Source organism: Perna viridis, chromosome 11, assembly GCF_037379345.1.
Source record: "Perna viridis isolate PV_CMFRI_1.1 ecotype Kerala chromosome 11, ASM3737934v1, whole genome shotgun sequence".
Lineage (NCBI taxonomy): Eukaryota > Metazoa > Mollusca > Bivalvia > Mytilida > Mytilidae > Perna > Perna viridis.
The window spans coordinates 29,172,569-29,199,535 of record NC_142455.1 but is presented as its reverse complement, the minus strand read 5'-3'; the positions used below and the strand labels follow the sequence as shown (position 1 = coordinate 29,199,535).

General features: G+C 33.3%; 1 protein-coding gene and 1 pseudogene across 5 annotated transcripts; one reads left to right on the top strand and one right to left on the bottom strand.

The window, feature by feature from the left end:
- Window positions 1-1,488: 1,488 nt before the first annotated feature.
- On the bottom strand, window positions 1,489-23,801 carry LOC148603634 (heat shock 70 kDa protein 12A-like). Of its 5 annotated transcripts, XM_088551425.1 has the most exons (6): window positions 23,703-23,793; window positions 21,057-21,660; window positions 20,374-20,592; window positions 4,098-4,280; window positions 2,856-3,136; window positions 1,489-2,081 (listed from the first exon to the last, which is right to left on the bottom strand). In XM_088551425.1, exons 2-6 carry the CDS (start codon window positions 21,405-21,407, stop codon window positions 1,706-1,708), a joined length of 1,410 nt encoding a protein of 469 aa, XP_088407551.1. In that variant the 5' UTR covers window positions 21,408-21,660; window positions 23,703-23,793; the 3' UTR covers window positions 1,489-1,705. The 5 variants fall into 5 exon arrangements, with proteins under 5 accessions (XP_088407551.1, XP_088407549.1, XP_088407547.1 ...); XM_088551423.1 differs by lacking the exons at window positions 1,489-2,081; window positions 2,856-3,136; window positions 4,098-4,280 and adding exons at window positions 9,489-10,644; window positions 10,956-11,103 and having other exon boundaries at window positions 21,057-21,461; window positions 23,703-23,801; XM_088551421.1 differs by lacking the exons at window positions 1,489-2,081; window positions 2,856-3,136; window positions 4,098-4,280 and adding exons at window positions 9,489-10,644; window positions 10,956-11,103.
- On the top strand, window positions 14,743-16,684 carry LOC148603635 (uncharacterized; annotated as a pseudogene).
- Window positions 23,802-26,967: the final 3,166 nt, after the last annotated feature.

Sequence of the window (26,967 nt, the reverse complement as noted above, 5' to 3'; positions counted from 1 at the left end):
TTTATTGTAATTGGCAATTTTAAAAATTGAAACGAGGTTTTATTCGTATCTTCTTTGTAATAACAACCCATACCACATTAATAGTTTCTATTTTTAAATTAATCGAAGATAAAAAGTCGTACGTTGAATAAAATCCATAACATAAACATATACTATCATATTCTTCAATAAGAATTTGAGATCAGCATATAAATTATCATTTTCCTAGTCACGTTTAATGTCCTTTGACGATTTGTATTGGATTGTAAGGAAAGAATATCATCCAAGATACGTGCAACATAAAACTCTCAGCGCTTCCAGGTTAATTCAGCGTAAAACGACCCAAAGTGGTTTACATTCCATAATCTAAATAGCAATTAAAAATCCTTAAATCTGCATCTGGCTGAAAACATGTTTTATTGGACAATATTTCCTCTTAGATATTCTAGTTGTACGTAGAGGTGCTTCTAAATACAGGCGGATTCAATTTAGTCGGTTTCAACCACAAAGGTGAAATTGCATGTGGAAATAGATGTTCATACCAATACGGAAATAGATATGTAGAGCCTACAAAATCGCAAACAACAGTTGTCCTAAATTATATGAAAACCATACTTTTTTCAAACACTTAAGACATATGGAAGACATAATTAGCATATGCTTTACCTTTTTTAGTGTATTAATTTGTTAGTCGTACACATACGTGTTCATATGTTTTTCGTGACTGTCCTAAGCATATGGAAAACAGATGAGAAACACGTTTCATTTTTTTTCTGTGTACGTTGTTTCCGTTCACGGTACACTGTTCCAAGTGGAATGATGACCACTGAAAAGCTTTCGAAACTAATGAGATGTAATGTGGAGAGTTTGTAAGCTGTAAGGACTTGTACAAAGTCCTAATGATATACAGTTTATCTAATCTACTAACTTTATTTCAAACCTTTCTAAAGTTTTGATGGTTTCTATGATGAATCCTAAGCATCCTTAAAATATCTGCGTTATTCCATTAATAGAGGTTATTGGGTAATGATCATTGACCTCTTCCCTCCCCTACATTTGGCCAACCCATTTTGCCTCTATTTATTTTAGCTTTACTTTGAGTCCATCAGACATACAGAGAAGCAGTCGACGGTGTGCATATTCCTTCTAGAGTCCTAGCTTCGTAATCTTAAATAAGGACGGAGTAGTCAGTACTTTGATTCAACAGATTACCTAAACCATCTATGTAGCCAACCTTGACCTCAGGACCACGATTTAATAATAATGAACTTTGGCACTCCAAATCCAAAATAAGTAAATAAGAAGTCTCCCTGATATACCTCAATTCTGAATAATATGTAAAACAATCTGACATTTGCAAATTATTCTTTTTTTTAAAGTGCAGTATTCTCATCAACAAGATCGCTCTACCGCGTCAACAGTTTTTACATTTACTCCCTACAGATGTCCTTGGATATCCTTAAAATTGATCTTCTGAGGAAATCTGAAGAAAGGCGAACATAACAATCCTTTTATTTGACAGTACACTTTATTCTTTACTATAATTATTATGAGTTAAAATTTATAAAAAAAAAATGTGTAACTTAGATGCAACTTTAAACACGTGGACGATTTTCAGAATTGTATATGAAGTCCATATTGAATTTTGCTTTAGCGATTTTGCCTTTTGCCTGATTGTCTGCTGAAAACTCTATAATAGCATCTACAGAGGCACCCAAAGATATGTTTAACTGCACAGAAAATTCACAAAAAATTTTCTTTGACGTCCACAAGAAAAATAAAAAGTAGTTTTTGAATCTGCCCCAAGTGGTGTACGAATACACCCGTGCGGGCGAATACGAATTCTTTGCTGTGTATATAACAAAACATCAGATTCAAAAAGGAGCTTTCTGCCTCCGCTTTTTGAAGTGATCACTCCTTTTTCAATATCTCTTTCAGACGTGCATTCGGCGAAGAAATGTACACATTGGTCAACCCTTTGATGGAAGAATAATACAATTTTACACGGTTCCTTCACTTTGAAACGTCGATCAAGTTCATTTCTCAGCATTGGTTCTACGCGGTTGTAGTTTGTGTTTCTTCGCAAAAAAGCAATAAGAACCCTGTAATAGTGTTTAGATAATTAGAATAGTTCGAAAGAACCATACAGAGGTGATTGTGAAAACATGCCAGAATTTGAAAGCATTTTAATAAAACAATGTCAGCTGAATATCACAATTTGCACCAATTGTAGTATAGGTGTTATTTACACAAACTGCCAATTTGCATTTTTTGTATTACGATATTCAAATTTAAAATTGTGGCAATCATTTTTGTATATCAATATTTATTCTTATCAATCTCAGGTTTTCCTCTCCTAAATGTTTAATTTTGACTGGAAATCATTGTAATGATTCTACAATGATAACCCGTTCAACCGAGGTATCCGAGGCTACATTTTTAGTATAGAATATAATGAATCTACAATGATTACCCGTTCAACAGAGGTATCCGAGGCTATACTGTTAGTATAGATTATGATGAATCTACAATAATTACCCGTTCAACAGAGGTATCCGAGGCTACATTGTTAGTATAGAATATAATGAATCTAAAATGATTATCCGTTCAACGAAGGTATCCGAGGCTATACTGTTAGTATAGATTATGATGAATCTACAATAATTACCCGTTCAACAGAGGTATCCGAGGCTATATTGTTAGTGTACAATATGAAGAATCTACAATGATTACCCGTTCAACAGAGGTATCCGAGGCTACATTGTTAGTATAGAACATCTATAAAGTTTTAATTTAGTCTAACGCAATCAGCGGAAAGATTACGATTTCAAAACAATGTCAATAATTAGGTAAGTCAAAATCCTCAATTTTACTACCTTGAAGGTTTGTCGAGTGTCATTTTGTATTTAGTATCTGTAACTTGTTCTACTTTTGTGTTGATAACGTCTGGCTTGTCGTTTTTATATACAATTCCTTTGAGTTCAAAGCTGTCAAAATCAGAACCATTCGCTTCATCTGTGGTGAGCGTAGCAACCAATGAAATAGGTTTGTTGAATTTTTTTTTGTTAAAGTTGATCGTCAATTTGTCACTGACTGCAGCAATCAGTTTATTTGGATCCTTTAGCTTCTTTGCATAATTGGGATCTGGTCTTTGAATCTAAAAGTTTAAACATCATTATATTATTTTTATGTATAAAAATTCAAAATGAAATAATTCTTATGATGAGATTCCTCATGCTTATAGCCGTTTTTGATTGGTCGAGAACGTCGTTGCCAGAAAGTTCATACCTGAATGAACTTCGACAGATCGTTCATACATGCATAAACGCCAGTCAACTTGAAACCAATATGGCGGCCGTGTAGAGTATGGCAACGAACTGAACGGCATGATATAGCCGTATGAATAGTTTATTACATGCACATTGATTTTACCGGTCAAATTTGTTTACAGAGAATAATTTTCAGCTCGGGGAAAGAAATTTATAACTTAGTCTGACTGAACCCTTAAAAACACCTTGTTGTAATGTTCCTTCTTCCTTGTTGTATTTCCTTTATAATTATAGTCCTGCTGAATTGTTTACATCTCATATTTTTCAATGCCAACTATAACATCGTCCATGCCGCTTTCACTGTCGTTGTGCAGCCGATTATGTTTAAATATTCGTCCGTTCTCCCATACGTGTGCAAAGGAATTTGTGTATATTGAAGCGTAAAAACAGTGTATCAATATAACCGACTGAAGCTCGCAGAGGTAACTTTGACTGTCGGATAGGATTATAAGGATTGAACAGCTATTTTCGGTCGTTCATGCATGTATGAACTGATCTCGGAGCTCCCAAACACAATGAACGGCCGAAGGTCGTTCATGTACTGTTTGGGTGTGGAGAGATGAACGACCCAAAATAGCTGTTCAATCCTATAATTTTATGTTTTAGTACAAAAATAAATTGATATGCCAATTTATGTGGTAAATTAAGGCATTCCTTTATCTGGCATATTATGCACAACACACTGCATCTGCAACTAGTTCGGTTTACTTTTATTCTTTACTCAAGTTATACATAATTGTATATATCCATATTACAAATCTGTCTTCATTTAAAAAAAAATGTACTTACTGAATACTGGTATTTTTGCCTTTCAGTAACACATCCTTCCTCCAAGTGTATATCCAATCTGCCACAAATTCCTGTGGACAACACTTTTCCTGATGGATCAACCACACCGTCAATTACTTTTGGTTCGGACGCAATTCCAAAACTGTTTAGTCTGATACACTTAAACACAATAAACCCATCGTCCTAAATGAAAAGTAATAATGTCTATTTTAAATCCATTTAAAAATAGTAGAAGTGGTAGGAATGCCAATTAACGTACAATTTAACTTGTACAGTTCACCCTACGGTCTTCGAAGATGAAAAGTCATACCATAACACAAGCTGTAATAGTCCCCAAAATAAAGGATGTGAAATTATTCATACATGTGAAATACGAAAGTCGACGTTAACTATACAAAAAAAAAACAAACAAACAAAACAAAAACGTAAAACCAATAACATGACAATCCTTGGAAGAAAGGTTCCTTAGTATGGACAGACAAATAAAGTAAGTGGGGAGATAAAACATGATTGAGTGCTTTTACTTTCCCCAATAACCCGGGACATGGCGGGAAAATACAACAATAAAACAAATTATAAATATCTGTCAGACAGACTTCCAGTTATTTCCACCGGTTTCGATCAATGCTATGTACCTTGTAACATCTCTGTTTTCAAAAGGAGCAAACATTGTCTAGTAATGCCAAAACACACTGCTTAGCCCGAGGTAAATTCTTTTCCGAAGGCTTTGTAATTTTACTTTTCCTTTTCTACAGCAAATGTCCCTTCTTGGGTATAATTCTAATGTTATTAGACAAATATTTCATATTTCGAAACTGATTTTGAATAAACACTTCTCTGTTTTTTCTCAATTGAGGTCCACATGATTGACAAAAAGGATTTGAAAGACGCCTCTATATCACTTGGAATTCTAACTTTAATGCCGTCACCAAAATCTAAAAGAGTAAATGTCTCTGTTTCTTTGACTTCGACTTCAAAATCATCGTCATAGTCACTGTCGCTGGCTACTTCTTCCTCGGAATACGCTGACGAATTGTCAGTTGGTAGTGGAGTGATTTCCTCAGATGCTACGGGGTCACCTAACAATATGCCACTTTTTTCTTCCGGGTTATATATATATATATATAGGGGTGTCTGAAAAATTCCAAACGATGTTAGAACTGTCAAATTTGCGAAGCAAATTTTTGTCGTTCCCTCCGCGGGACTCGAACTCGTACCGCTGTGACATCTATGGCAATACCGCCTGCACTGAGTCCAGCGCCCTAGATCACTAGGCCAGCTAGGCTATATAAATATATTTACACAGATAAGTTGGGATGCTCATTTTCAAACAAACGCAAATTATGATGGCGTTTACTGACACTTTATTCATGTTCTAAATTTAAAGTACGATAAGAAAAAGAAACTAAAGAAGGGAATTACAAAAAGATTTATTAAAAGTCCCTGGTCGAGCCTGGGTTTTTCCTTAGGTTTACTGAGCCAAAAGCTGACAAGGGTATATCGTGAAAGGTACGCGTGGAGTTTGGTAAAGCAAAAACAGAGACATGTACACGTATTTACCAAAAACACGATAACTTGCACAGAACACAAAGTGAAACTTGACTCTGTTATATTCTTGGACTTTTATGGCACCATAATCGTATAACTCGTCTGTTTATCTTAGGTCTATATAAATATAAGAACTAAAACAAGCCTGCATTAAAAAAATATTTATAACTCGTCATTTTGAATTATTACAGTTTTTGATATGCTTTATTTCATATGTACTATGCAACAAATAAAAGAGAATTTAATTACAAATTACTCAAGTACAAAATTGTGTGTATTTTGACATACCTTTCGTGCTTTTTGATCACTTCTTTACGGAATATGCGTTGTAGGCATTGTACAGAGTAAGATTTTAAATGTGAAACAACACGTTTGTAAAAATCTAAACATATTGTGTAAACGTTGTCTATGATATAATACACAATTAAACCATGCAAAATATTTGAATGTATACTTCGTTGTAATTAATGTATACACTCTCTATTTTCTTTTCTAGTTGTAATGTGAAATTGTTTCTTTTGTAAAATTTTTCTTGCTGCAAAATACATACCACTAATGGTTTTAAGTGCTAGTAGTCTCTTTGAAAGGTATTTGAAGAGTCATATTTTGATTCATGATCTCATTTATCCTTATACTTTTCATTGATTACATTTCAAAAATAGTTCAGTTATATTTAGAAACCAATTAAGTTTCACACATTACACTATAATAATCAAATGATACACATTCAAATACATATACGCATGCGTGTAACCGATCGTATAAGGGTAAATATGTATAATCAATTCAGAGATAGTTCTTTCGGGGGTTGTTTTCACGGTTTGGAGGACTAAACCCACGTGCGGATGTAAATGACATGTTACGGAGTTTTCCACGGTTACATTTTTTTAAAAAAAATTTAGTATTGAATAACCGTTCACTCAAATTATAAAAGACTTCTTAAATATAATATCTATGCAAAGCCAAAAAGGGCCATTCAAATTTCAAAATTCAAAATTCAAAATCAGTTATCAAAAACGTCCGCCATCTCCTATTACGTGCGTCATTTGTCGTGCGGTGAAGGCATTTTTCGGAAAGATGGAAACGGGGTCAGAAGTGAGTATGTTTTAGTTTTCTATGGCTTATTTCATTTTGATTTTTTTGTAAATTTGCGGTTTTGAAAAAAAATATGCATGTAGAAAAGCGGACCTAAATATATCAGTTTTTTTCATCATCAAGACAATAGCTAGGGTGATGCATGTGTGTTTTTTGATACTTTCTAGTATATTGCACCGTTTGATTCAAACAATTTTTAAACAAATATCAAGCCTAATGATAGACTATATGTGTTTCCTTGATCAAGTCCAAAGTACGGAAAAACTTTTGTATGGGCATTATCAAATCGATCCTTCGATTGCTTAAGTCAGAAATGTATGATTTTAGGTTGGGGTTTTCGCTTCAAAGACAAATTAGGTCGACTAATCACGAGCCGATGGAATATATACGACCAGAATGAGTGTTACGAGCAGTATTTACCATGAATTTTATTACTTTGCCCAGACTGGCATCCATATTGCCCTTATTGGCATGTGTTTCATTTCTCTCATTGGGATCATTAAAGTGCCCTTTTTAGCGGGTAGACATTTCAGAAATATAGCCTAAATCATCAACTAAATCACACGTAGGGGTATGTTTCCCTAAGAACTCGGAGACAAAAGCAACTTTTGAGCATTTTAAACATGCATTCTCGAGGAGCTAAAATTGAGAGCAGTTATGACTTATCTTCGTGCTATATACATTGTACCTGTGGTCACTCGGGTGTCCATTTGTTTTTACAATCGAGTGATTCTTTAAACAGCTGATCTGGTTTATTCTCGCAATTAAGTAAATTTAAAGGTAATTGCAATGTTATATCTTAAGATTTTTCCGATGTCTTACAAAACATATTTTTATGCTGAAGAAAACATACAATTTGTTTAATCTCCATATTCTTTCAATTATATGTCCCATGCATGTACATGACACAAGTGGTCATATTTATTATTTTAAATCAATTTGTACATCATCTTTCAAAACAGATTGATAATAAAATGTGCTTCAAAATAAAATGATTACGTGGCAGGCTATTATGTTACATTTTTTTCTATCTATCTAACTACACAAGAGACGGGGATTAAGAAATAAATTCTTACAAGCGAAACGACTGTTTTCCGTCTTTGTCAAATACAAACTCCTTTTATTTTAAATGCAATCAGGTCCTGTGTATCCGAAGTGAATATTCCATTTTAATTTTAACAATAAAATATTTTGTTTCTGTTTTTTTTTCATGAAAGTTTGATTTTCATGGTAACTTTATACTAATGTTTCAGTGTTTCTCATTTATATTCCTTTGGGTAGCTTTTCACTAATCTATTTGCCCCCATTATGAACAAATTGTCCTTCGCTGACCGTTTCTTTCACTCTTATGAAGTTAAATTAATATCAGATATCATTAGAAAGAAAAAAAACGTCGTTTAACAATATCCGTGAGGTCTCCGTGTTCGCTATAATTTTGTCTTTCCCATGCCCAAATTCGGTGGTCTTATATATCATCTCTACCCATAAAACTGGGTGATACATAGTACTATGGATATTGTTTTGTCAGCCTCATATCTAGTTCTACTCTAAAAGATCGATGGATAGGGACAACTCATGACTGAATAACACGACAGACTAAATGCTATCTAGTGTTATATTGTTTTCTGTTAGTTTTCATAACACGACCCACATGTTATGCCAGAGCCTGGCAAATTTAACCGGATTTATGTATCGATTCAACGTACATGTATGCTTCTGGAGCAGGGTGATGTTGTTACAAGATAAAAGTTATTGCAACAATTTTAAAGACGACATCTCTTTGACACGTTGATCGTGATGGTGTATTCATACACATCGGCAAGAGATTACTGATGCGTTAGGAGTAGGGTATTTAAAATACGTCAAAATATTAAACCGTGGCCTTAACGAGAAAACAGGAAACAAAAACGTAATGTTACGATCCGTATACAATTAATTGGATGCAAACACTAAAGATATGGAAAACAAGACGTCAAGTAAAAAATGTAAAGCACTAGCAAGATGAACTCTCACAAAAAACGAAAGAGATATCAGTTGCTCCGGATGAGTAAGCATGCTATGTGAGTATAATCTGAAAGGATTTTAGCGACAATAACTGCAGTTGATGCACCTCACGACCGAGTTTAAAGGGGAATTGTCATTGTCATAAATTCACACTTAGGCGATAACATTCAATTCAACAAAATATTATGATGTTAATACAGTGATCAATGTAGAAATGATTGAATAATGATAAAACCACCAACAAACATAGAACAATACCGAATATAAAATCATCGCCAGGATTTGAACGCCTGGATATAACATAGCAATAAATCATACGAAACACCGTGCAACCACTTTACTTGAAGATAAATCTATGCTTTTGAGAACTGATTTGTTCACCCTTACATAGTTTGCTATTTCTTCTACCCAAGACATGACATTTATATGAGCAACCTGGTGGGTGTATTTAGAAAAAAAAACACAGATGTTTCTTACCTAACCGCTTCATCTTTGTGTAGCAGTATCTCACAGTTACCCATTTTTTTCATAAGCATGTTATGTTTGTTATTTCGTTAGCTTTGCTGTGTCATGCAGTTTTCTTTGTCTATGAATTGTTTTTTGTTGCTTTTTTTTTCATTTTGGGTGTTTTGTTTTGTGAATAAATATTACGCGGATGTACACAACAAAACCTTTTGAACATTATATGTGTCAATATACTACAAAAAACCTGCACTAATTCCATCAAATAAAGAAGGTACTGTATTGAACAGAAGTTTTTAATTAAAAAAATCTAGATGAATATAAAATACAATGATTTACCTAACGAGTACAGTTAAAATGTGTATTATTCAGTACATTACAAAATCTAGTTTGACACTGTACTCTTTTTCAGTTACAGTATCTTTTGCTCCAATTTGAATCTCTGTGTTGCCAAAAAGAAGGCTTACGTTAAGGGATCGCAACTCTTTTGTAGGGTTTACAATTGTTACTCTCATTTCACCTATTTTTCTGCATTCAGGTTCTTTGACACATAATGGGTTACTTTTTGAGGAAATGAATATATTGATCTTTGCAAACCTTTGAAACGGGTGAGTGGTGGAAAATCTATATGTAACGGTAGTATCAATTTCAACGACGGTTCCAAACTGCACAAAAATTGAGAAAGCATTGGCACAATATTCCTCACCCTCTACTGAAACCTTTTGTTTTGTATCATGCAAAGTGCTGTCAAATGGGATTATAGTTTCTATTCCATATGTGTAGCGCATGACCCTGTGAGATATGAGCCGAGGGGAATGTCCAAACAATACAGCTCCTTTAAGAACGCACAGGTCAGATGATTCAGGAACTATTACAAGTTTATCTCGAAATGCTTCTCGAATAGATTTCTGTATGTATTTTGATTCAGAGAAACCACCAACTAGGAGAATCCGGTCGACACTATGGTCCTTTTTATCAACTTCATTCATAACGACCTTCAACAACTCAACAATTCTATCTGTGGTTGGCTGAAACAGTTTATCTATCACCATCGACTGTTTGATGTAAAGAGTGCCATATTTAAGCTTTACGCCACTCCCATGGGGGCCGATTTCTATTGTCTCTAATAGATCTTCGCCTATTCTTTTCTTAAGTAAATGATCAAGAAATTGAGACGGTAACCGCATCGTCATATCATCTTCATGTATTCCATCAACAGTTTTTTTAGCTGCTTCAAATTCCCTATGGACATCAAAGTAGACTGTAGGGTGTTCATTTTTTATCTCATTCATCAAAGGGCGGCCAAAATTTTTCACCATTTCTTGTACAAGGTCTTCATTGAGTTTGTTTCCTCCACAGTCATCACCACGGGAACAATGTATTTCTTTTAAAAATCCATTAGATTGTTTTTCATGAAGAGAAATATCAGCGGTTCCCCCTTGAATTTCAAAATATATTTAGATTATTAATATAACAATAGGAAACATTTGAATTATGGGGAAGATTAAACCCGACGTTAACTCTATCCTGTTAATTTGTCAATAACTTTTATTCTAATGCATGAATTCATTTTTAAGTCAGACATGTTTTCTTGTAAATCGTGAAAAAAACCTTTTTGTTATATAGTTCAAGACAGTTTACTTGGTTCTATGTTTATGTAATTCATCTGGCGGATGGGAGTTGTTGTGTCAAGTGTCATGTATAACAATTTCATTAATTGGTAAAGACATGCTTAATGGTTAACTATACCGCCAAGATCAGCTACAAGATAGCGAGTCCCGACTTTTGATACAGTAAGTCGTAGTTCATTTGCGTCTTTTGACTTCACAAATTGACTGTAAATAGAAGCTGCCTCGGACTCCAGTGCTAAGAGAAGTTGCTCATTCTTTATCCCTGCCTACAAATATTTACACAACTGCATACTAAATTTGCGCAGTTACCAAACGGTGGTATATGTATCGTCGGAAAGAATAATATATTTGTTAACGAGTCCCATAATGACATTACATCGTGTATGATCGTTAACCGTTGAGATATTTTGTTAATCACCTTTAATGAAACTTTTTCATATTCCCGACTTTGTTTCTTTTTTTTAATTTTGAGCAAAGGGAAGTAACCTTCCAAACCGACAGACTGTTTTACGTTCCGATTGGAGCAATGGACAGCAGTGGACTTCAAATTCAAATATTTGACTTATTGTAGCTGTGGTAAGTACTTGGTTCCTTTGAATAATTAGTTTCAAACCATTTAAATGTAACTACTTACCGAAGTGTAAATAGTTAAGGTTTCCAAGATATTTAAATACTGATCTAGGTTGTCGGGTGTTAGTGGGTTACGTCCCTTTGACTAAAAATTCAACTTACTAATACTAAAATGACATTCCGTAAATATGAAAAACGACAATTGACGTAATATACACACTGAACACTGTATGCATTAACTTGTTTTGTCAACTCTGTAAAATAAACCAAGATTGTCTCTCTTTTATTGCACATTTTTATGGTGTTTTTACGTCAAACAATGGTAGTTATAAGTAGTCTAAGAATCTGGTAAAATGTGTGTTTAAGGTGTGGCACATGAAGAAAAAATACGTTGGGATTTTATTACATTATCCAAATAACCTCACGAAATTACTGTCAAAGTGTTTGTAAAGTTTGCCTTTGGTAAAATTTAGTTGAAATTCACTATGGAAAAATGCCGGAAAATTTTCCCGAACTTTTTCCTTATATAAGCAGTCAAAAAAATATCTACGTCACCAATGCGTCAAGATAAATTTAAATAGCTTTTCAGTTGTTTTCTAGATGTATTAGAATACGTTTGAGGCACACAAGACAAAATTGAGAAAATTGTGCCACTCATTACATGATTCTTACACAGAAGGGTACTTAAGTCTCGTTCATTCTAATAAAGTCAGTTCAGTCTTACATGTTCAGTACCGGTTCAGTCACGTTCAGACTATTTCAGACTTGTGCCAAAATGTTGTTTTTACGGTGTCAGGGCCGTGGTAAGATTGCTTAAGTCTCTGTTCCGATCTTAATACTATGTTATTAAAAAATACTCTTTTCAAACTAGAGTTATCTCCCTTAAATTAGTGGGTCAATGTACACTACTGACTTAAATTTTCTTTTTTTTTTACATAATTAAAAAAAAATACTTTGTTAAGATGAATAATGTGTGGGTGTGAATATTACGTTACTAATTAACAGTAGTCGGAATGTCTCGTACGGCTGCATAAATTGCTGCATAAAAACATTTCCGGGTATTTTAATAAATACTTGTTCCAAGCACTTCAAGTCGGCCTGCATGCGGAACTCACAATAGGACCAGATCGTGAAATCAACAAAATAGATGTTACAGTTTTATATCATTTTATCAATTTAAAGTGAGCACAACGCATTCACCGTAAGTTAACAGACAGATAGAGGTGGTCGAGTAGAATATATTCTATTTAATTTATTCATAAAAACCAGTTAATTAAGTCGATAGACACGGTTATTAGTTGGATATAATCAGCTAGTAGATGGATATAACCTGTTAGCTAAGTAGATATAACAAGTTAGCTACATGTAAGTGGATATAAACAGTTAGCTATGACGATATAACCAATTAATAGTTGGATAAAACCAGCCATTATTTGGATATAACCAGTTACTAGTTGGATATAAACAGTTACATGTATCTATGTGGATATTTCCAGTTAGCAAAGTGGATATAAACAGTTACATGTATCTAAGTGGATATATCCAGTTAGCAAAGTGGATATAATTAGTTAGCTAAGTCGATATAGTTAGTTCAATAAAAAAATCTCCACCTGATACTATTCGGTTTTCGTAATTATCATATTGATCATTTAGATTTTCTATACAATTTATATAATGTAGCAGTCAGTGTTTTGGCGGGGGAAATTACAAGTTTTATCTTATAGTCATGTGGAATTCAGAATTCATTACACGGGGAACATTATATAACCACAAGGATTACAATATACACGTGTTCTCGCGCTATATACAGGTCGGTGAGGTTACATCCTGCACATTTTGTCCATTTCACAGATAATACGCCCAATTATCTGCATAAATATTCAACATGTGGATTTTTCTTTTAGTCCATTTCAAGGCACAAAATGATACAATTCGTAAGGAAAATTTCATTAATCTTACATTTATTTATTTGGAAGAGACATCCTTATTATTTTTCATAATTCTGTTTTGTAAAATTGGACTGCGTATTAACGATAAATAGTATGTGAAGAAACATACAAATTCTTTATATTAGAAAATTTCTTATATTACAAAATCAGTTTTTTTGATACTAGAAAAGAATTTGTAATAATACAAATTTAATTTGTAATATTAAAAATTCATTTTCTAATATTACAAATTCCTGATTTAGTAATATTATAAAATATCACACATTTTGTAATATTACGAATTGAATTTGTAATATTAGAAAATGAATGTGTTATGTTAGAAAATGAATTTGTAATATTAGAAAATCAGTCACATTTTTTAATATTACAAAATGATTTTCTAATATTCAAACAATCGTAACAGAATACGATAAATCCATTTTCTAATATTAGAAAATCAATTTCTTATATTAGAAAATCGTTTTTTAATGTTAAAAATTCGATTGAATTTTTAGTATTAAAAAAGTGTTTTGTAATATTAGAAAATGAATTCGTAATATAAGAAAATGAATTTGTAATATTAGAAAATCAGTCACATTTTTTAATATTAAAAATGATTTTCGTATATTAAAAAATCGTCTTTGAATATGACAAATCCATTTTCTAATATTAGAAAATCAATTTCTAATATTAAAAAAAATAGTTTTTTAACATTAGAAATTCAATTCAATTCTTAATATTAAAAAATAAGATTTGTTTATTATTAAAAAAGTGTTTTGTGATATAAGAAATCCAATTTGTTACATTAGAAAACAAATTTGTAATATCAAAAAAATATTTTTTTAATATTGGAAAATGCTAATGTCTGTGCACTTTGGCTTGCCATAACATCATTCAGTTGTAGTGTTGAGCATATTATGTAGTTAAATCATACAATGGATCTCCCATCCTAAGTTTGTAAATACAGGTCTACGGTATTACTGATGTGACTTATATTATATATCACTAAAACAGTATATGGTAAATGGCTTTTATTAAAGAAACATTATTTGACATGTGACATTCGCTTTAACGTTTAAAAATTAGAAAAAAGGTGAATAAAAAACCTTACATTAAGTTGAATGACCTTCCAGGTTCGCAAGTTACCCTACTGCAAATCGCATATATGCAGAAATTAACTACGACCTAAAACTTTCAATCTATATAAATTTATATGCCCGTATATCACTTGTGTTACTTTAATTTGTCTAACCATTAAAAAATAACACAAATGACAAATCAATAGTTTTTCTAAGTTATTAAATGAAAAATGATCAATTTAGCAAGATGATAAAGATAGAAATACCATATACACTCATTTTTATTATAGTCATAATTAATTATTTTAAAACAGGCCAACTACAAGGAATGACAGTCAGAAATTTATCTGGAAAATGTTACTTTCATGAAAGTGGATATGGATAAGGAGTGCCAGACAGAGTAGGTGGTGCTCTGAAAAGACGAGCAAATGACCTGGTTCTTCATGGGAAAGATATAATTAGTGCCAAGTATTTTGCAGAGAACTTCCAGGATTCTGCCGTATCTGTGTATGAAGTAGGACAGCAAGAAATAGACTATAAGGAAATAATTTTATCAAAGGAAACACTCAAACCCGTTCCAGGAACGTTAAAACGCCATCAAATATGTTACTCTGGATATGGAAATATACTGTACATACAGAGATGTGAGCTGCACTTGCGTGAAAGGCTCATTTCATGCAGGACACGATATGAAAGTACATTCCCTTATTAACAGAAAAACGAAAACTAAAACAAAGGGAAGTCGGTCAAGTGAACAATCAGAAACAGAACACCAAGGAGCACGCAATGATGAAGAAGGACACCAGACACTGCAATCACCAGCAATACTGGTACCTAAAGATAGGGCACTGGCCAGAAAGTATTATTTCTGGCGCACATCAACCGAACTTGGAAAATGTCATACATACGAGGAAATACTAAAATATCTATCGAATCATAGATTAGAAGTTACAGAATTAACTATAATTACTCGCCAAGTATCACAAATACTGGGATCGAACACATTCAATTCTACCATCTGACATACCACATGATGTAACGCTTCATCCTGTCAAAGTCACTGCATATGGTAATTGTTTACCATACCCGGGAAGTATACTTGTCTCTGGAAAGGAGGGTGAGAGTGAGGAAATTAGAGTTCGAATTATTCTCAAATCCTGTATTTTCCAGGATGGATACTTGGATCATGGCTACTTGGAAAGGGGATTTGGGAAAAAGAAATATTATCTTGCGAAAACTTTTGCGTTTTACTTGGATGAATATGCAAATGAAGCATTGTCAAATGGAGAATTTGGAAGGTTATATGAGAGAGAGGTCCTGAAAATTTCCAAGAATAAAACTTATATGGGTATTTAGCAAGCATTTGCCCTAGCTAGTGTGCTTTGTCGTCCCATATATTCGATATATCTAAACCTGGGTAACCCTAACGTCAGAATAGACCTTTACCGCATGATAAAACCCAGAGAAATAAAATGCAAAGAAACGAGTTTTATAATGTGGACGACAACTAGGCAAGACATGAGAAGGCAGAATTGGGTATCCAATCACTTCATTGTTTTACTACCAATGGAACAAACCAGACAGAACGACTACAATGAAAATAGTACAAAAGAACACATTGACAATGGCGATAATCCAGACGGAAACAAACAAAACTATCTCAATGTCACAGATTTAAATCCTCAAGATTTACTTGAACAGTATGTACCAGTGGATTATGACAAAAAACCGTACCTTGGAATCGTAACAGATTGTGATGAAACCTAGTTGTTTGTAAGTTGTATGCACATAATAGGAAGCCTAGAAAATCCATCTTTTTATTGGCCTCTTGCATTAAGAGATGAATGCTGGTACGGCATGGAGAACATTTTGGGAACAATACCAGAACTTAAATTTGTTGGACAAAAGTACATCGTGGATGCCAGTCTTTGGAAACAGCCCTTAAAATGATCAGATTTACTGATAGACCTCAAATATTTTTTTTAAAAAGTCACATAAATTACAATGTGTCACTAGTGTTACTGTTTTTATTTTCATTTTTCGCACGTAAAAGCAAAACTGACTCTGTTTCAATTGCAAGTAATCAATACAATATCTTAGGATGAAAATGATAGGATAGGATAATAATTGTTTGAAAGAAGAAATTGGAAAAATATCCTTGATTCCTTTTGTCTTAGAAAAAATATCACTTTTGTTACTTTTATTATTCAAACCAATGAGGAGCATTTCTAGGTGTCTAGATCAATACAGGTTTAGGATATGAATAAACGACAGGCAAAAATATCATATTAAATGCTTCAAAGACATTGACATTTTTTACTGTATCAAATATATTGTTATTTTGTATTTTTGTCACTAGTGTTACTTTTTTCATTTTTGTGTTCCTAAATTGTCACTTGCGTTACTGATAGAATAAATACATGCTAAAGATGGACCCCTGATTTTAATTGATATTTGTTTCGCTTTTGGACAATGCATTGGTTGTTCATTTAATTCGAAAGAGAACGAATATTTTCATTCAGCTTGTTTTCACCTGTTTATCGTACCGTCAGTATCGGTGGCCACAGTAGGAAAGAAAATGTAATGTAAAAATCACGTCGTATAAAAATATAACGATTAAAAATGACAAGGAATGCAGTATAATGGCAGTAACTGCATATTGACTAAAATAAATAAAAATACGATATACGAATTCTGCACCAATGAAAAAAGCTCGGCGAGCCTCGACTTGTACACTGATTTTAATTTTCATCTGTATATTGTTTTGGATTTCTGGTCAATATACAGTTATTGTATATATATAACATTTTCAAAGGTCTCTTTATCGAGTTGATTTCGTACAATTCATTTTCAGCTAATCTTAATAAAATATAAACTAATAAAATTTGTTAAAAAAACTGCTCTCACACTATGCCGAAGATCCTTGCGAATGAAAAATTTTGGCGTTCGCAGACAATTCGTAGAAATTAATAAAATTGGGTTTTTAAAGTATTGAAAATCATCAAGGCGTTACAACTGTCTTACGAATTCTATACGAACCTTATGATGTTACGACCCTAACGAATGCTTGCGATAATCGTTGCGAATCTAACGATTTCTTGAGAGTGTCAATTAAAATAAAACGAATAAAAACGCATGCGTTGCAATTTTTTCACTAAAAAAGTTTTATGGCCGTCATCATGAACTAGTGGATCGTTACGGTGTATCCATCTGCCTGCACAATGCAAGAAAAATTTGTTCAACGTGTCATAGTTTTCCTTTTCTCTTTCGTCTACCCCTGACTTGACGTTTTATGAGGAACTCAGCGGGTGTTTCTAGAAAAGCAAAGGAGAGGACGCTTACCCTACCGGTGCACCTGGTCCATGCTCCCAGTTTTTAGTGGAGTCCGAGTTGCTCATTTGCTTGTGTTACTTTGTATGTATGATTTTAGTTACTCTAAGTTCTTTGTTGTGAATATCTGTTTTCCATGTCTGATCTTTGTCCTTGGATTACATTCTTTTGATTACCGCTATAACCTTGGTTTCCATGATTACTCTTTAACAATTCTTCTCGAATACATTCATTTTGAATTTAGTTTTTGAACTAACAATTCATGCCGAGAGGTGGACAAAAACGCTGGAAGGGGTCGAGGCAGAAAGAAATCGGACAGACTTACATGTACTCCTTCCGAAGATTAATAAATGGACAGAAAAGCAATAAAACTCAAGCGGAAATAATAAATGCCGATTATTACAGTGATAGATTTAACAATTATATTCCATCAATTGATACTCCGCCACGTTCTCTAACACCACCTCCATCTGAAACACCAAAAAAGAAGACAGAGAGGCGACATGCAAAGTTGACAGCGGCTCTGCAGGACATGTTTGAGTGACTAGAACCATTAGAACAAACTCTTTAAATTGATGACACCAAATACGAGGCTATTTCTTTCCACTTTATCTTTTGAGCTTGGTGCTGGAACAATTTCATCTAAATACTCGTCAATTATAGCTTTGCACACTAAAGGTGCAAACATACGGATCTCTTATCTACAACACGGTAACTATACGGCAGATCTACATATAAATTCCCAGTTGCTAAATTATGAAGGGTCACTGCTAACCTTAATCCAGGCCCTATAGCGTCTCGGTATCTCGTGTTCTGTTTTGTGATTATATGTCTAATACGACTCAACAGCCCATCAAACAATTCCGGTGGTATTCTGGTAAAGTGTTTGAACCTATCCGGGTCGCTATGACAAAGGTTCTCCATTAACTTGTAGTAATGTGAATGTTGTATCATTTGCTCTCTGGACAGTCGTCAGTTTCTCAGCATGACTTCTCCTTTCTTTGTCGACGTCTTCTTCGCCTTCTCTTTTGCTCTTGTTTTAGAGCAATAACAGCACGATGAATATCTGCGTACTGTGAAACTAGCACTGATAGAGTAGCAACTTGTTACATAGACTCAGCCATTATCAACTTACCTTGATTTTTTTTAGAGGAAAAAGAGTACTTTGATATTGCAAGATGTTTGTAATATTATCTCAATGTTCGTATTTTATTCGCATGCATTTGTAACCACTCGCTAGCGTTGGTAAGCCATTCATAGGCATTTGTAAGACATTTTTTTGAATATCGTTTAACAGTTGTAAGCTATTTGCTTCATTCTTGAATGACTCGTAAGCATTGATAACAATATCTTATCAGTCTTAAATGGAAAAAGAAAACAATCTTGCGAACATATATAATGTATGTATTACGTTAAATGCAAATGGCTTGCCATCAATACGATTGGCTAAGGATGCATATGAATTATTTAGCATTGGATTGAGAATTTCAATTCCTTGCGAATTTTAGGAGCATATTTCTAATATTCGTTAAAACTCACGAACGACCACGATTACTTGAGAGTGAGTACGAAATGTCTAGCGATAGCTATACGATCATTACAGTTGAGCGGCGAATGATATTCTCATGTCAATCGCAAGGATATTCGGCATGGTGTGAGTGCAGCATAACTAACTGAACGATAATTATATCTTTGCCCTCTTCATACGGACTTTACAGTAAAATGAAAAAAGAAGAATGCATCAATATATATGTCATCCGGCGGAGGCGAATGGCAACTATTAAAATTCCACTTACTAAGAACTCATTGCAAAAAATGAAGACGAAGTTCAGTTTTGTATTAGTTGTCAACAGCATATTTCGAGATATTCGTTGCTTAATCAATAAAACCATTTCCCTAGATGTTCGGATAGACACATATAACGACAACAAAAAAGTATATCTATTAAATAAAACTGCTTATCTTTTTTTCTTATTGTTGTTGAACATTTTGATTTATTGACCTCTTTTGAACCCATCGTTGGAACTGAGAACAAACGTATTATAACGACATGTTTAACATTAGTTATTTGGTTGTGTCCAAATGTTCTGTCATAACATTACTAATGTACCTCTATATTTAATGTGTAGTTGCATTCTGGTAATTACGCACACCTGATTGAGTGTAACATGAATTAATAACTTCGCTCCTGATCTGGAATAAACTACTCACGGCCGGGTATACAATACACACGAGTGTCAAGCAAATTCACAAGGGCCTATGGATATGGCTTTGTAAAATAAATAAACACACCGTGATAGAAGTAACGGTCTAATGGTACATTTGATAAGAGGTGACTGTCGTGTAAGAGTATGGTTTTCAGGAAAAAGTTTGTGAACCCCCCTCTCCCCACCTATTGCAAAAAGATATCTATCCCAGCATTTTCGTTTGTTGTATCGTGCTTTTTGTACGATTTCAAAAAGATCCGTTTAGTTAAAAGACCAACTCAGTAAAACTCAGTATTGGTGATTACATTATATGTTCAACAGATTCATGAACAAAACGAATGCTTACATTTTATTTATATTGAAATAATTATATTATGTTAAACTGTTAATTCTATAGAAGGAAATAATGATAGATTAGTTACCTGATTAGCCGCCTGCCTCATAAATTGTTTGGCTGCATCGCTCCATATGGCGGGTACTGTGATAACAAAACGAACTTCTTCATCCTTAAGTTGAACGCCTTTTATACACATTGATTCGAAGAAATCCGCCATAAGTGCAGAGATGCACTTCCCGAAGACAAAAACGGCGGGCAATGTTTTTCCAAATTCATCGGTCAAATGAAGGTCTGACAAGATTTCCTGTATAGAAGTTAGACGTACAATATGATGATTAAGTGTCTTGTAAGTAAAGTGTTTTAAGCAAGCGTAAAGAGTGTGAAAGGGTCTAGAACTTTTAATATACATTATCAAGTGTATCAAGTATTATGAAATTCATAAGATCCAAATGATAACGTTCGAATAGGGTCGGGATTAGTTAATTCCAAATAATTCAAAAATTGATGACAAATATATATCCAACAAATATACTGTGATATTGACATGAACTGCGAAAGACGGCAATCAAAATAAACAAAAGATCTATAGCAATTAAAAACTACGAAAGAAACAGAACAAATAAATTTATAAATTACAACTGTAATATGTATTCGATTAGTTCTTGCTCCCGCAGAATATTTGTTCGACAACCGACGAAAAATAAGCCTACCATGCATTTATTCCATAGCCATAAAATTAAACAGTTCTAATACAAGCATGAGAGATACCTTTTTGTACAAAACCATTTTGAATCTCCTGAAAAAGTAATAGTCCTTCTCCTTTTTATCATTAACAATTTGGCAATACTTATTCTCTGCGTCAAATCCAAATGCAACGAGATTCTTTTGATGGTCCAGTAATATACAAGTTGGTGTTTTCGATGAGATCAAGTTTGGCTTGCCAGAGTTCCAAGCTTGCGAACAGTCTACTTTGACATTTCCCTTTGTCATATCTATATCATCTCTGTTTGCAAATGCATATCCGGAGTAAATGGTGCCGATATCAATTGCCAGTATATACTGGAAGTCATCCCTGAGCATTCCAACTGGTTTATGAGAAGACAATTCTTGACGCGCCATCTGTAATTACTAGTTGTTTAAAAAAAAGTTACGGCTTATTGATAACGTGAATATCTGAAATAAAGGCAGCATTCGTCAGATATGTTTTTGCGCTCTTCTACTTGATAGCATATTCCTTTAGTCATATTAGGCTGACTTTATAGCTGTTCTGATTCAAAAAGATGGAACATCGTTAAGCTAGATCCTTTAACCTCAGTTGTCGCTATATATATATCGTTAAACTATTCAGTTTCGGGGTTTTGTAACATCACATCTGCCCAAAAGATATTGAGATAAGAGATAAAGGATACTACAGGATTAAAGTCATCACTACAGAAAATTTATGGTCGTCATCGTGAACTCATGGGTCATTACGGTGTATATATCTGCACAATGCATGAAAACTTATTTGTTCAACGAGTCATAGTTTTCCTTTCTCTTTCGTCTACCCCGGACTTGACTTTTAATGAGCAAATTGGCGGGTATTTCTAGAAAAGCAGAGGACACTTAGCCTACCGGTGCACCTGGTCCATGCTTCTAGTTTTAAATGAGTCCGAATATATATATATATATATTAATAGAACTTGTAAGTTTACATTATCTTCCCTGTATCAATAGGATCGGATGGAGCAGTGTGGCATTCCGAATCGCAAACTTAGTATTTTCTACTCATGCACATGTACTTTGCACAAAATTAGCATCTTTTCTTTGCTTGTACGATACATACGGTTGAGCTGCATATGGTTTCTCTGAAGGCAGTTGACCCAATTCACCACACGTAGGAAGTCTGAGATTTCTTCGAGGAGTAACGAGAGCTATCGTGTTTTTTTCTTTCCTCCATTTCCACTTAAAATACACATTTGTATACCCCTATGCATAACTTACTATGATTTGGAGTTGTTTGTTTTCGATTTCAACTTGAACATAACCATAAAAAAAGTATGCTCTACTTTTAGTAACAATATAGTAACAAGTATGCTGTACTTATAGTAACAATATAATAAAAATGAAGACGTTCAAGTCAAGTCGATGTAAAATCTTATGTCAGATACGATATTTTGCTATACAAATTCTTGAACAAGGCATTGAACCTTAACTACATAAATTACTGTGTAAACACAAATTCAATATATCAAAGGGAATATGAACCCTTTTCAACATTTGGGGTATACTGATAGTCTTTACATTATACAAGTAGAATCTGAAGTTCATTTTCCTATATTGTACTTAATTATTTATTTAGAGAGAATAATTGCTATAATTCTGGTAGCAAGGGTGCAACCATCTTCATAGCTATAAGATAATCTCCCTTACTCCACAACTACCAACTGGCAGCACTAATTTTGATGTAAATGTGGCACTTTATTAAGTAAACAACCCTTAAACTGTGAAACATAAAGAGTTTGTCACAAGTATAAAATGATGAATATGGTTGTAAAAAACTATTTTACTTACAAGTGAAGTTTACATTTATGTTAAATGGAATATACACAAGATACATTTCCCATTTAAGCGTTCGTGCTTCGGTTATCGTGATACTATTAAATAAGAGTAAAAGTCTTTTTTTTGGTTCTTATTCCATTTAAAACACTAAACACAGAAATAAATAAATCACTCGAAGCTTAGATCTACGATATGAATATCTTAATTCATTGTAAACACCATTATGTCAGTTATACAATCCCGTTAACAGCTTAAGCTTGTATGGTATTTTAATAGCTTTTAGTAAAGCTTATTTGATTTGATTTAATTTGGAAAAAATCAGTTAAAATTATTTTCATTATTGATCTTTTTTCTTACACCACTAGATATGGTGGAAATCATTGATCCAATATGAATCTAAGTCGTCTCTTTCTAAGTTCCCCTTCAACATATTCAGTTCTCTTATTAAAGACTCATTGCTCGTCCAATTCATCACACAAAACAAAAGTGTATGGATTGCTGTTTGACGTTTGTATAATTAATCTGATTAAAAAAAAGTTCAATCTTATATAATAGATTTTATTCCTTTTTGAGATTATGAAAATCAATTACTGTATCATACTGGTATCTACTTTCATTTTTCCTTTCATTTTTTAAGAAAGGAACCCGTATTTATAACTAAAGTTTAGATGATCTCAATCATCAATTCAGTATTTTTTAATGAATATATAGCCTCTTTAGAATTAGTACCCCAACCAGAAACCATAATAGTCAAATATATAAATGATTGGTGTAATGAAATTAAAAGATGTAAAATGAATAATGAACAATGAACAATGAACAATCACCATATGATGTCAGTGGTAGTCTATTACTGTTTGATTTAACACTTACCTGCAGTGTATGACGTGCCGAAGGGTTAGCTATAATTCTGTATTACAAACTTTGATATTATTATTTTATAAAAGACAACAAACAATATAAAGAGCAAATCAGTATTAAGCAATTGAAAAAATCTTAAGGTATATTATATATTTTTCAATGCTGTCTTTGTATGTAAATAATAATACACTGAATCAGTTGATACATCCATTGACTGGATATTTAAATTTTGTTTGTGTTTAATAAAACGGAACGCATGTTTTGATAATTTTATGAAACGTCATTAACATATATTTTAAAGATGCATTCGTTACACAAATTAGAATCAGACAATTTGGAAATTCCTAATGTGATGGCGGCCATTTTGAACTTGGAAGTCGATACTTATTTCAAATTATTAATTGAGCCGTATATTATTAATAGGAACGGTCTAAACCTGGGTATCAATTTTCAATGACTCATAGGCGGCCATTTTGAAATGGCGACCGAGACGCGCGCGATTTTTTCCGGACTTTTATTGGACCTCTTAGATGAATATATCAACCAAATTCAGTAAAAATCTCATTTGCAGTTGTCGAGATATTTGACGTCAATGTTTTCGATGTATAAATCGGTACCAATGTTCTCCTCTTCCCAAGTCATTACCTCGTGTTTTTGTTTACGATTCTACTGACATTATATGTTAAATCGACTTTTATTGGTGCTCCTTACCCGGAAAAGTAACCAATTGGAATTGGCTGGACGATACCCGCTAAATATGAATGAGTATGTCAGGGGTTTGAGGGAGCGAAAGTGGACTCAAAACCCTGTCTTGGAAGTATGGTACTCTCGGGGTTTTGCATTCTTTGAAGAGTAGTTTCAAAAGGAGTCACTTTCGAGAAAACATGCTGGGACTTTTACAAATGTTATGATAGGAGAATTGAAATGATAACTTCGAACAAGATCATGGTCGGCGACTTAACTATGTAAATCCAAGCAACGAATTTCAAAATAACTAGCGATGGCGAAAAAAAGTATGCAAGTACAAACAAATTAATTTTAGATAACTTATATGATAATCCATCATCTTTAATCTGTTTGTCAGAAACAAAATATTTTTCAAGATGATATGGATATCGGGATTAAACTTTTGGGGCAGCGTATGAGACATAATTTTAATAATCTTGGTCCAAAAGCCCGTCTCGAAGGCTATGGTGGCATCTTAAGAAATCAGAAAAGTCGGTACTAGCAATGACATATCAACAGCCCAAAATGCTGGAAAAATTCTGTATTACTGCACAAGAAAAGGAACTTAATTTTATGATCACACTTGTCTCGTTTGTCATATAGTTTTGTACTGAAACGAGTTCGATGCGGCCTATACAATACAATACTGGAATAAAAAATATAAAAAAAATTTTAATTGGATATTTTTTCTTACAAAATGGGAATGAAAATTTAGTTTAATTTTATATAATACTTTTTCTTACAAACCATAAACCTTATTTAACATTTATAATTTGTTACACGTAAATTTCTGTCCTTTTTACAAAAAAATTACAATAACAAAAATAGTTGCTGATTCTGCAGAATATATAGTTTTTTTCCGGAACAGGATTTGGTCTTCTATAAAGTTCAGTTTAAACATAATTCATAATTGGATTTGTCACTGCATCACCACTGGAGGTCACAGTTCATTAACAGGCATATACTTCACTCTGTTTTTATAATTATCATCACTGATAAGAACGTATGTTATGATTATGCGAAAGTCCAGTTATCAGTCTGTGTATATATCTAACATCTCTTAATATTTTGGTTACTTCACTGTTCTGCAGTTCAACAAGCCCGTATCCTTATTGAAAACAAAATAAACACTAGAGAAAGTTTTGTCCAATTTTCAGTTCAAACATAATTCTTAAGTACCTCTTAAATGAGTAATATCATGCTGATCATAAAAAAACAATGGTTAATTTCTTTCATATAGAAAAAGGAACAGAAACGCAACAAATGAACCATCGTATAAGCCCTATAAAAATAATAAATACTAACATAAATCATCAAAAAATCTTGTATTAGTGTAAACACCTTCACGTAAGCTGTTGTAGACCCCGACAACAAAGATAACAAAACCAACGGAAACAGAACGATGACACTTCAAAAATTACAACATTGAAATAACGACACGAAGTCACATAAATAACCAACATTGACATTAGGGCGATATCATATTCGATATACATACGATATAATTTTATTACCTGAAATATGGAAGGGGGTCAATAATTCAACATACGTTTGAAGCTAAAAGCTGCATTTATACATCAGCAAACATGTAGGATTTTGCTCCATTAAAACTGGGCTTTAAGATCTTGCTTGCTGGTAAAAAGTTTTTTAAGGAATTGCTAAACTCCGAACAGCGGCTGACGTTCGAAATTTCCTCTTGATGCAGCAGCCAGCCCTCTAAAAAATGCAAGAATCTTGCGAAGTCGGGGGAAAACTAAATGATTTTGTGCTACGTTATCCGATTGTCAAACAACGCTTGAATTAAATAATGTCCGAGAATTTTGAAAGGCTTGTCTGCAGCAGGAGAGAAAAGGGACGTCTGCCGCTGCATGGAGCTTTAGAGATTACCAATCTATACTGTTCCATTCTGATCTCCGAATTCGATGTTAGTGGAGGGTATTATTTTTTTCTCACTTTTTTGGCTATAATTTTATAATAAAACTATGAAACAAACAGTCAATGAAAGCTTTAAAACTAGGCTTTTAATGGTATCGAACAATGTGTTGTTTCTGTTTCAAATCAATAAGAAAACCCTCTAGGGGAGAAAGGTTATGCTGTTCCATGTTTGATTTCCTAGGTGTCCTTTTAAAATTTTATGTTTCACTTTTTTGTCAACTTACGGTTATTTCGCGTCTTCCTGTATTAGCAAGGTTTTGTTATTGCAGTTTTGTTTTGTATTTTTACACATATTAAATTCTGTGATTATATCACTGTCATATGTCTCCGTTTTTCAATAATTTAATCAAAATAGTTTTTTGTGTGATATCAAATTGACGTTTTGAATGTGATTACCAATGAATAAAAAAGATATTCTCGTATACATAGAAGAGCTTTTTTATACAGGCGGATGGATAAGGTTCATATAATTTAGTACGTTTCCAATACGTTGTTTTCTTTGATGGTGAACTAGTCCACGTGGTATTCTGACGACTGTAAAGCTTTCAAGATTAGCGGAATATGATTTAGAGGGCTTTGTAAAGGACCTGTACCAAAATTGGAAGGGCCAGTCCTA

Excerpts from the sequence above, each read along its gene's own strand:
- LOC148603634 (XM_088551423.1), bottom strand. The coding sequence starts at position 21,407 with ATGGCGCGTCAAGAATTGTCTTCTCATAAACCAGTTGGAATGCTCAGG. Across the intron at positions 20,593-21,056 it reads AAATGGTTTTGTACAAAAAG|GAAATCTTGTCAGACCTTCA; the intron begins GTATCTCTCATG and ends ACTTCTATACAG. Across the intron at positions 10,645-10,955 it reads TCTTGTAGCTGATCTTGGCG|GGGGAACCGCTGATATTTCT; the intron begins GTATAGTTAACC and ends TTGAAATTCAAG.